At 33.6% G+C, this 12,249-nt stretch overlaps 1 protein-coding gene across 6 annotated transcripts in view; it reads left to right on the forward strand.

Moving 5' to 3' along the window:
- Window positions 1-12,249, forward strand: part of RAP1GDS1 (Rap1 GTPase-GDP dissociation stimulator 1) — a 145,827-nt gene that overhangs the window by 15,468 nt on the left and 118,110 nt on the right. For 4 of the 6 annotated variants that reach the window (XM_004756025.2, XM_045067041.1, XM_004756023.2 and 1 more), the window contains exon 2: window positions 5,423-5,533. In XM_004756025.2, the coding sequence (XP_004756082.1) occupies window positions 5,423-5,533 (111 nt within the window). Of the gene's footprint in view, window positions 1-3,549; window positions 3,572-5,422; window positions 5,534-12,249 lie in introns of those variants that run through there. The other 2 variants (XM_013058017.2, XM_004756024.2) reach the window with 2 other exon arrangements.

Raw genomic sequence — 12,249 nt, forward strand, 5'->3', positions numbered from 1 at the left:
AGCCAAAATTCAGAGTCCGGCTGCTTAGCCAACTGAGCCACCCAGACACCTCTCCAACAGTTCTTCACACAGAGGGTATTTGTAATGACGGATTATACATTTTCTCCAACATCATTCTAGTATAATTCTTGGGTTTCTTTAAATTCTTCGACAAATACCCTCAAGCTTTGTTGATGTATCTACATTGTTTTCTAAATTGGCTTACCGTATTTTGGGTCTTGACCACTATTTTGTATAGTATTTTAAATTTATTGGGGGTTGTTGAGGAAAAGAAATCACCTTCACTTTTTTTTTTTTTTTTTTTTTTTTGGTCATTTCTGGAACAAAGAATTAAGCCTGGGTCTCACTATAAATCACTATCTAATAAAAAAAAAAGCCAATGTATTAATTTATTATGTCATGTTATATGCTAAAGCTATATTTGATAGCTATAACAACGGTAAAATAGTTCTTGAACTCTAAGTGAAAAGGTTTTGGATATTGTGTGAAATAAAATTCTGCAAACTATATCTTGCTTTTTATCCATGATGGCTTAAGACTGTAGTTGCAAAGATCATCTGTCAGACTCTTGACCCTGTAATCAAAGGTGACAAGTTAGACTACAATGTTTCTGGTTTAAACTAAAATAGACTTTAATACCATTTAAGAATGAAACAAACTGAGTGTTGCTTTAGGGGAGGGAGGTGAGAGGGATGGGATGGCTGGGTGAGGGACACTGGGGAGGGGATGGGCTGTGCTGAGCACTGTGAAGTGTATAAGACTGATGATTCACAGACCTGTACTCCTGAAACAAATAATACATTATATGTTAGTTAAAAAAAAAAAAAAGAATGAATGGTGGCTGCTTGGAAAGTGTTTATCTGATTTCTGAAATAATTAGAATGAGAAAAAAACATAATGAAATGTCATTGTTTTTAGTATCCCCCATCCTAATAAAAATATTAATCATGGCAGTTTGTACCATAATTTACAATAAAAGATGCAAGTAATTCAGAAAGTAAGGTAGATTTTCAGGGTTTGGTAAATTTCCACTATAGAGGGCAGTGTGTATATCTTAGAAGTTACTGTTCTACAAGAATTTCCCATCTAACAGTAGAAATAAGCTAAGAGTTTTATGAACCTAGGACTATAAAACTAGCAAAACGAAAAATACAGAAAAGGTAAAACGGAGGTCACACTAACATCGAAGGGGTAGAGAAAGAAGCAGCAGCCTGAGAACAAATGTTCAGACTGGTGTTCTGAAGTCAGTAGAAAGTGTACCAAAAAAGAAAGGAGTCTGTTGCTACGAAGATATTGGATAAGAGGATTGAGAAAAATCCATTGGATTTGTCAAGATATCATTTAAGACCTTGGCAAGTGTAATTTTGATAGAGTTTAAGAAGACTTGGTTAGGTTGTGGTTTTAAGAGTGAAGAAGTGGTTAGAAGTAGGCAATGCAGAATTAATGACAAAGTCAACTTTGCTTAACTCTGAAAATGTTGTATTTTCTTTCATAAAACAAGCTAGTCTTGTCAAATGTTGTCATATAGGAAAGAAATTCTTCTAAGAAAAAATTTATTTTGATTATTAATACTTCTTAGTAGTAGAACCTCCCATGAAAATTATTCTTGACTTACTGCCTCCCCTTCATCCCTGCCACCAGAAGCTGAAAGATTTCCATTAGAACAATTTCAGTGTCTTAATGGTAAGAATTCACTGCTGAAATGTACTGTCATAGTTTGAGGGAGTCCAGAAATAATACCCTCTGCTCCAGAAATAATACCCTCTGCTCCTAACTCCCTCTGTTCTATAAGCTAAAATGCACAGATTTTAAATGGTCAGTTTGATGAACTTTGGAAATGTATTATATATTCATGTAATCAGCATTCTAATAAAGATATGAAACATTCTAGCATTTTATTTTATAAACTGATTAATGTTTCTTTCAGTACTAACCTGTTCATTCATTTAAAATGCTTAAAATCATAATAGATTTATAGTAATTCTGTTTGACAGCTTTGGTTGTCTCTGGATGTAGAATTTAATGAACTTCCCTGAGAAGATCTCACATCATTAATAGGCATGTAATTATTCCCATGGAGAGGCTGAATGCTTTTTTACTGACATAAAAAGTCTTTTAAAAGTGGGATGATCTATGTAGTTTTTAGTTACATATTTTATATTCTTAAATGCTTAAATTGTCTTCAGTGAATTTTTTTTTTTTTTTTTTGTATCTTAAAATGTAAGACACTATTTATATTTTAAATTATATGGAGTACGTAGTAGGTGCTTAACAGGTCACAATTAACTTGCCTTTGCTATTGGCCCACTCTGGCTCTTAAATGTGTGATACAAAGGATGGTAACTAGACAGCTTTGTGCAAAGAACGAACTCAGTCCTTATATTTACTGGGCACTGTGCAATGACTATAGTTAAGTTGATGTCCCATAAAATATAGTGGGGGAGCGTATATTAACAGTTAAACAAAAAATATAATTAAAACTTGTGAATAGTGCTGTGAAGAATGGATATGGTGATTGAAAATGATCCTGAGGGGTTAAGGCAGAGGAGACTTAGATAAAATGGACAAGGATTGTCTCTGGACTCATATAATCCAGACTGAGACTCCCATCAGAAGGGGATATTAAGTAAGGAGCTTTGGGGATGGGATGAAGGGAAGGAAAGAATTTAAAAAGACTCAGATGCCAACATCAGTAGTACTAAATGAGTCTTAACTGCCTTTTTTTTTTTTTTTGAAAGATTTTATTTATTTATTTGACAGAGAGAGATCACAGGTAGATGGAGAGGCAGGCGGAGGGTGGGGGAAGCAGGCTCCCTGCTGAGCACACAGCCCGATGTGGGACTCAATCCCAGGACCCCGAGATCATGACCTGAGCCGAAGGCAGCGGCCTAATCCACCGAGCCACCCAGGCGCCCCTTAACTGCCTTTTATTTCTTGTTGACTGATAGTTTTGATGGATTGCTGTAATTTGACTAACATAAGTCTTATTTTTTTCCTTGGTGTTGGGATAATTACATTTATTAATCTTAATAATATGAACTTAGATACTGTACATTATTCATACTTTATTTCAGGAAAATTAACTTAATATGAACTTAGTAAGTTTGAACAAGAATATCTGAAATATGATGCCCTACATCTTCTTTTTAGCTTACAGAAGAGATACATACAAATGTACTTTTTCTTTAGAATAAAAATCAGTTTTTTAAAACTGCTTAGCCCCTCTTAAGAAAGTAAATATTAAACTTGGATATGAATGATAATCTGGGATTTTTAATAAACTATAGGTTTAGGTTTACTGGAACAGTCAGGTTGTATGAGATGTCCCTAGAGCATGTTGTTATTATATTATGTAAAATCTTAAGTCTACTTTTTCTTGGATTGGCATGGAAAGTAATTATCTTTCATTTTATAATAGGGGATTTCATCATATTTGTAGAATTGTTTTGACCTGGAAATGAGCAGAAGTCTATTACAATATATACCTTACTTTGAAGTAAGAAAATACCTGAATTTCTAACTGCAGCAGCAATGCTAGAGGTCCTTGGTATCCCATTAGCGTGTCTATGAGGTCAGTACTGCCTGCATTTGCCATAATTATGGTACAAAAGCAATTATGGGTAAAAAACTGAGGATGCTTTAAAATGTGTGAATCAGAGCAGTAGTAGTACTGAATTGTATTAGTAGTATTCTTCATTGTAACATGAAGAAGAAAAAAATATGAGCTTAAGAATGCCCATTATGAAGCAGGAAAAAAAATTAAAAAAAAAACCCTCAATATCTGTATACACATTTTAAAAATATTCTTTGTCATGAAATGGGAGGTACACATAAAACACTTGTTGCATTGCAGAGTCTCATGTTTTGAAGAGAAACATTTGAGCAGTGGTTTATGAGCTGACCAAGGTACTTTTTTTTTTTTCATGGAAAGTCATTTTTTATTTGAAAGAACAGACAAGACTGGTTTTTTATATTTGGCAGATATTTTCTCACAAGTGAATGAGGCTAATATATCATTTAAGGAAATAGCTGACAGTATTTGTTGCTGGTAATGAAATTGAAGTTTGTAAGAGAAAATTAGAATTTTGGGAAACTTGCATGCCTTCAGCTTGATATTTCTCCAGGATTTACAAAGAGTCTTTTAATAAGATTAGTGATGATACTAGCAAATATTTTATTTTGAAATAGTATAATGAAATATGTCAGTATTTGGAAAATATGCGTAACTCCACGACCTAATTTTTTTGATGACCAGTGCTTTGATGATAAATATCTTACATGCATAAAAGATTCAAAGTGTAGGAGATCAGTGGATATGAATGTGAGTTGGAAGCATTTATTAATATTGTTTCAGATTTCTTATGGCAACCAACCTTTAAAAACTACCACTTGTCCAGTTTTGGCGTGGTGTCAAAGAATATCCACAATTATCTGAAAAGGCTATTAAAATACCCTGCTGTTTTTCAAAAACAGCCTCACATGTTTTAAGGCTGCTTAAGGGTGAATTTTCTTCATCTGCTTAACCCAAACAACAAATTATAGAAGCAGATGTGAAAACCCAGTTACTTTCTGTAAAGGCAGACATTGTGGAGACTTGTTAAAAGGTAGAACAATACTATTTTTAATGAGTTTTTTGTTTCTGAAATATATATATTTTTAAATATTACTGTTAAATTTTATAACTTAGAGTTAAATGACTTACTAAAATGAATCTTAAAAAGTGTTTTAATTTTTAGTATTTAAATGTTGATAGAAATAATTGATGTAAATAAAATTTACATTGGATAAATGTGGGGATCTGAATTTTTAATGTAAAGAAATTTTTACAGTGTATAGTGTGGGGGAAACCACATGCAATTAGGATTAGAGCATGGCCTTATAATCCAAAATGTACATGTTTTAGTTTATAGCAGTATTTTGATTTGAAGTGTTTTTCAAATGGCAGTGTTAGAGTAGGTTTTATAGCTATCAGCTTTCTATTATTTTAAGTCATTTTGAAACTTTTCTAAACCTTCATTTTCATTTTATGTCTGAAATACAGCAGAGGAAGCCAAAAATGAAACAAAATATTATTTGCAAAGCAATGTAATCTTTTGGGGACATTTCGTTTTTTTTTTTTTTTAATTAATCATGGATGGTTTCTTGAACAGGCTAAATATGGTATAAGAATCCTGAAGAAGATGTTCTGTGACAATCTGTAATATTCCTGAATATCCCTGGTATCTCACATATACAGAATGAATATTTAATATCTGAGTTAAATGTGGATACATTTTATTTAAAAAATTTGTAATGGTACAGTCCATTGCCATTTTGTAATGTTTGTGGAAGTTATTCACAATAATGCCTGTTAGTGGTAACGGTCATGAAACGTGAGGATCATATTTTAGTGAGAGTTCTGATTTCTCTTTTTTTCTATAAGCAGATAATCTCAGTGATACCTTGAAGAAGTTGAAGATAACAGCTGTTGACAGAACTGAGGATAGTTTAGAAGGATGCTTGGATTGTCTGCTTCAAGCGCTGGCTCAGAATAGTAAGTTTCATTATGTTTTAAATGCCAAACAAAAAAATTAAATCAGTAGTCATTCAGAAATTGGTATGTAGTTTAGCACATAACTTGCATTCACATAGCTTGAATTCTTTTGAATCCCCAGAATACTGAAGTTGTTTTACATGCTCCACTCTCCCTCCCCACCTCCCCACCCCCAAGGTAATAAAAGCCAAGTTTTGATAGGCAGAAGAAAGGAGGAATTGACTGGTGGTAATGACATTAATACCAGCCCCAGAGAGAGGCCATGCTTTCATTTCTAACAGATAAGCACCATAGTTGTTTTCCTTCTAAACGCCTACATTTGTTTGAAAGAGATGAGTATGTGTGTATATGGGGAGACTGGGGAAGAAAACAAAGGGGAACTTAAAATACCTAAAATCTTTGTCTGAGATCTTATGGTCACCTTTTTAATAGTTTTACTTTAAAGTAATGATTATGAAAAGTAAATAAAGTAATGCTTATGCTCAGATTTAATTGGAAAGAACCATAATTAGTCATTCAAAAATCCCTTAAAACTGAGCTAGGACTTGATATGTGGTAAATAATACTCATGATAAAAATTGTACAACTCTTCATTGGCTAACACATTGTATTGTTTCATTTGATCCATCATATTTCCATTCATTAATATTTCTATTATCACAGAGAATAGATGGGCGTAACAGTGATTTTTATCTGTTTACTTAGTACTGCTTTATTGTGCTATGGTTTGTGCTGTACTTGTTTTTAATCATACCATTATCTTATTCTGGGATTAGTTATGTAGCTGACAGAGAATTTAGAAGACAGTATATATTGTTAGAGTTTTAATTTCAAGCAACTCAGATGTGTGTGTTATTACTTTTTTATTTTATTTTTCATTTCTCAGTGAACCGTGCTTAGAAAATCTAAAATAATTGAATGTGGTACTCTTCATCAAAAAGTACATTTTAAAAGTAGCTTGGAAAAGTCTTTTTCAGTAATTCTCTTTGCTTTTGAGATTGTAACTCTGTCAAGCTGTTCAATCTTAGATATGACAGAAAAGGGACTTAAAACAAGGATTTAAATAAGAGCTTCCAGTAAAGAGAAAGAAAAGGAGTGTGTCTAAGGCTGTGCCGTCCATTGTAGTAGATAAATGTGGCTATTTAAATTTAATCATTTAATTTAATTTAAAAGTAAGTACCTTAGTCTTATTTTCAGTAGCCACACTTGGCTAGTAACTACCTTTTTGGGGATCACAGATACTAAGCCATGATCACAGAAAGTTCTTTTGAAATCTTTTGATTTCCATGATCACAGAAAGTTCTTTTGTGCAGCATGGTCTAGAAGACTAGAAAGAATCAAGTGATGACCTGAGTTTTATATGCCTGTATAGGCAGATGCAGATTTACATAATGTAATTGGTCTAAGTAAATTGAATATCTCAAGTTTATATTTTGAAGAGTTGTTTTATTATACTCATCTTTTGTTTTTAGTGACCTGTTATTTTTCTGTGTGTTAGAAAAAATAATTTTCTTAATGGACCATTTGTTCAGAAACTGAAGGATATGGAGGCAGTGTTCTTGGTTATTATATGTAGAGGGTTGCTCAGCCCTCTCTGGAAAGACTGATAGAGAACTGAAGTTGAAGAAGAAAAATGAAAAAAGGAAGCCAAAGTTTATAACTTTTTAAAGAATAGATTTAAGAAATAGAAGTATATAATTGTTGGGTTAAATTTCAGATCTATTGCAGACTTACTCATTGAAACTATTTATTGAAAATAGCGTTGAAATTGTATATTATAAAGTGTTAAGGCCAATAGCCACAAGATGTCAATAAAAACAACAAACTCTACAAATTTAACTATTGACTCCCCAAGAAGGGAGCAAAAGGAATATGTCTTTTTAAGAATCTAACAAAATTTGGGGTGCCTGGGTGGCTCAGTGAGTTAACCCTCTGCCTTCAGCTCAGGTTATGGTCCCAGGGTCCTGGGATCGAGCCCCACATTGAACTCTCTGCTCAGCAGGGAACCTGCTTCCCCCCTCCCCCACCTGCCTCTCTGCCTACTTGTGATCTCGCCCTCTCTCTCCGTTAAATAAATAAATAAAATCTTTAAAAAAGAAAAAGAAAAAAATATCTAAAATAAATTCATGTGTCCTCATATCTAAGACTATTGACAGAAAAGAATTTTCTGTCACGGGAAGAGGGAGTTCATTCAAGCAGATGTCTAGTGGTTAACTGAAGAATGATTATCTGTCATTGACTGAGTGCTTATTATGTACTTAGCATTGGACTTGGGGCTTTATCTTTTATCTAAATCAAACTTTCCCTTAGTCCCATGAAGAGGTGTTCCCATCTCCATGTAAAGGAAAAGGAAACAGACACTATGACGTTACTTGCCTTACTCTGACAGAATCTAGAGTTTGGAATTGAACTCTTAGTCTACAAAATAAAAAATTACATTCTGAATGAAGTGTAGCTTTTTGCTGAGTTTATAGGCTGTGAAAGTGTTTCCAAAAGATAGTTTTAATATTGTGTCTTAAATTTTTGTTTTTTTAAAATATTTTCAAATTATATTATTAAAGATGAGAATGATATAGAAACCTTTTTTCTTGAATTACAGACTTATATTATAGATGTTTTATTGACATTTTAAAAAAACTAGTAAGGTGTTTATTTTCCTTAAAGTGATTGATCCATTGCTACTTTTATCCTCTTAAAGGTAAAATTATAAAACATTTAACTTAAGTGAATCTGTACTGGCTTTTTTTGCAGAAACCTTCTGTTGTCATAATTCTTTCTTAGTGTCAGGTGTTTAGCTAAAAATACCACTGCTTGTACAGAATTGCACTTGATCAAGAAACAATGATTTCGCCATTCTGTACAAGTATAAGATGGTAATATGTGTAATAGAAATCTAAATTTAAAATTTTATTTTACAGTCTACTAACCTGTCATTGGAAGGGACACATCTGAATGGAAAGAAATTATGCTTTTTAAAGTTTTTACACCATGGAAATTTAGTATATTTGAATTGCACATCAAAAATTATCATAATCTGAAATTGATAAATGATTTCAAAGTGGTTTTCTTAAATTTTGGGGGGATAACATTAAATATATATGTCAGAATCTTAAGAGATAAGAATTAGACAGTTTTAATAGTGGGTTTTATGGAAAATATTTTGCTTTAGCATTTTGTGTGAATTTCAACTAAATAATAGAAGCATTCATTCATTCATATAAATACTTTAGATCTCAGTTTTAAAATGTTTTTAGTAAATATTTGAAAGCTACTGTTTAAGAAATAAGATTCTGTTTACTCTTACTTCTTTTGTTTCAGAGAATAGAGGATTCACTATAAATGTTTATTGCAGTATGGTTACTCTATTTCATGCTTATTTGAAAATTTAAAACAGTAGGCCATATTTTTATCCCTAAACATTAGGACAGGAATTATCATTAGAGAATATGACATCTAAATCCCCTTGTAAGGCAGACTGCTAGCATAAAACAAATGCCCAAAGACAAGAAAAATTAACAGTCCATTCATAATAAAAAATTATATTCCATTGTAAGAGCATGGGGACCGTGTTCTGTTGCTGAGTGAACCACAAAAAAATGCCAGCATGATCACCAACACAGCTTTAAATTCTTGTCCTAAAGGATTAGGCTGTTTTCCTCTGTCTCATTGCCTCATGTACCTTTGTGCTCTAACTTTGTTTAATTTTTAGCTTAATGACAGTTCCTATTTCATAGAAGAGTCATATAATTATGTTCTGTATAACAACCCAGTTTACTCTAAAGAAAAAAGTATTTAGTTTCTAGTCCACATTCCTAACCTAATATCATACTCATCCACTTGTTGAATACTTGTTATTCCTTACCTTTGTTCTTTTTTTTATTCATTATTTTGATTTTTGACTCCCTTCTGAAGCTATAATCCTAAGAATACCAGATTATATATATAAGCCGCTAATATAGATTACTTTGTGAATCTTCTCTAACAGAACTTGCTATTGTCATTTGCTTTTAGTCTGTTCTGTGCCTTCATTATTTCTGAATTAACTTACTTTTGGGACCCAAATTATTCCTTTTAAGTAAGGGACTTTGAAACTTGTTATCCATGGTTTTTCAATAGCCACGTTAAATCTGAAATCACTGGACATGAAAGATTACTGCTGTTTTAGTAGAAACAAGAAATTATTTTACTTCTTTCGTGTTAATATCTTGGTTTTACTTTTTACCCTAAGCTATCAAATGCACCATAGAAGCGATATATTTCTCTTTATTTTAAATTTTTAAATTAACATATAATGTATTATTAGCTCCAGAGGTACAGGTCTGTGAATCGCCAGGATTATACACTTAACAGCACTCACCATAGCACATACCTTCACCAATGTCCATAACCCCATGTCCCTCTCTCTTCTCCCCTCCCGGCAAACCTCAGTTTGTTTTGTGAGATTAAGAGTCTCTTATGGTTTGTCTCTCTCCCGATCCCATCTTGTTTCATTTATTCTTTTCCTACCCGCAAAGCCCCCACATTGCCTCTCAACTTCCTCAAATCAGGGATATCATATGATAATTATCTTTCTCTGATTGACTTATTTCACTAAGCATAATACCCTCTAGTTCCATCCACGTTGTCGCAAATGGCCCGATTTCATTCTTTTGATGGCTGCATGGTATTCCATTGTATATATATACCACATCTGCTTTATCCATTCATCTGTTGTTGGACATCTAGGTTCTTTCCATAGTTTGGCTATTGTGGACATTGTTGCTATAAACATTCAGGTGCACGTTCCTCTTTGGATCACTACATTTGTATCTTTAGGGTAAATACCCAGTAGTGCAATTGCTGGGTAGTAGGGTAGCTCTATTTTCAACTTCCTGAGGATCCTCCATGCTGTTTTTCAGAGTGGTTGCACCAGCTTGCATTCCCACAAACAGTGTAGGAGGCTTCCCCTTTCGCCACATCCTCTCCAGCATCTGTCATTTCCTGACTTGTTAATTTTAGTCATTCTGACCGATGTGAGCTGTTATCTCATTGTGGTTTTGATTTGTATTTCCCTGATACCAAGTGATGTGGAGCACTTTTTCATGTGTCTGTTGGCCATCTGGATGTCTTCTTTGCAAAAATGTCTGTTCATGTCTTCTGCCCATTTCTTGATTGGATTATTTGTTCTTTGGGTGTTGAGTTTGCTAAGTTCTTTATAGATTTTGGACACTAGCTCTTTATCTGATATGTCGTTTGCAAATATCTTCTCCCATTCTGTCAGTTGTCTTTTGGTTTTGCTAACTGTTTCCTTTGTGGTGCAAAAGCTTTTGATCTTGATGAAGTCCCAATAGTTCATTTTTGCCCTTGCTTCCCTTGTCTTTGGTGATGTTCCTAGGAAGAAGTTGCTGTGGCTTAGGTCAAAGAGGTTGCTGCCTGTGTTCTCCTCAAGGATTTTGATGGATTCTTTTCTCACTTTGAGATCCTTCATCCATTTTGAGTCTGTTTTCATGTGTAGTGTAAGGAGATGGTCCAGTTTCATTTTTCTGCATGTGGCTGTCCAGTTTTCCCAACACCATTTGTTGAAGAGGCTGTCTTTTTTCCATTGGACATTCTTTCCTGCTTTGTCGAAGATTAGTTGACCATAGAGTTGAGGGACTATTTCTGGGCTTTCTATTCTGTCCCATTGATCTATGTGTCTGTCATTGTGCCAGTACCATACTGTCTTGATGATGGCAGCTTTGTAATAGAACTTGAAGTCTGGAATTGTTATGCCACCAACTTTGGCTTTCTTTTTCAATATTCCTCTGGCTATTCAAGGTCTTTTCTGGTTCCATATAAATGTTAGGATTATTTGTTCCATTTCTTTCGGGAAAAAAAAAAAGGATTGGATTTTGATTGGGATTACATTAAACATGTAGATTGCTTTAGGTAGCCTAGACATTTTCATAATATTTGTTCTTCCAATCCACGAGCATGGAACATTTTTCCATTTCTTTGTATATTCCTCAGTTTCTTTCATGAGTACTTTATAGTTTTCTGAGTATAGATTCTTTGCCTCTTTGGTTAGGTTTATTCCTAGGTATCTTTTGGTTTTGGGTGCAATTGTAAATGGGATTGACTCCTTAATTTCTCTTTTTTCTGTCTTGTTGTTGATGTAAAGAAATGCAACTGATTTCTGTGCATTGATTTTATATCCTGACACTTTATTGAATTCCTGTATAAGTTTTAGCAGATTTGGAGTGGAGTTTTTTGGGTTTTCCACATATAATATCATATCATCTGCGAAGAGTGATAGTTTGACTTCTACTTTGCCAATTTGAATGCCTTTAATTTCTTTTTGTTGTCTGATTGCTGAGGCTAGGACTTCTAGTACTCTGTGGAATAGCAGTGTTGATAATGGACATCCCTGCTGTGTTCCTGACCTTAGCGGACAAGCTCTCAGTTTTTCTCCATTGAGAATGATATTCGTGGTAGATTTTTCATAGATGGCTTTGATAATATTGAGGTATGTACCCTCTATCCCTACTCTTTGAAGAATTTTGATCAGGAAAGGATGCTGTGCTTCGTCAAATGCTTTTTTAGCATCTATTGAGAGTATCATGTGGTTCTTGTTCTTTCTTTTATTAATGTATTGCATCACATTGATTGATTTGTGGATGTTGAATCAACCTTGCAGCCCTGGAATAAATCCCACTCGGTCATGGTGAATAATCCTTTAAATGTACTGTTGGATCCTA

Source organism: Mustela putorius, unplaced genomic scaffold, assembly GCF_011764305.1.
Source record: "Mustela putorius furo isolate JIRA1106 unplaced genomic scaffold, ASM1176430v1.1 tig00003871_pilon_pilon_pilon, whole genome shotgun sequence".
NCBI classification, from domain to species: Eukaryota; Metazoa; Chordata; class Mammalia; order Carnivora; family Mustelidae; genus Mustela; species Mustela putorius.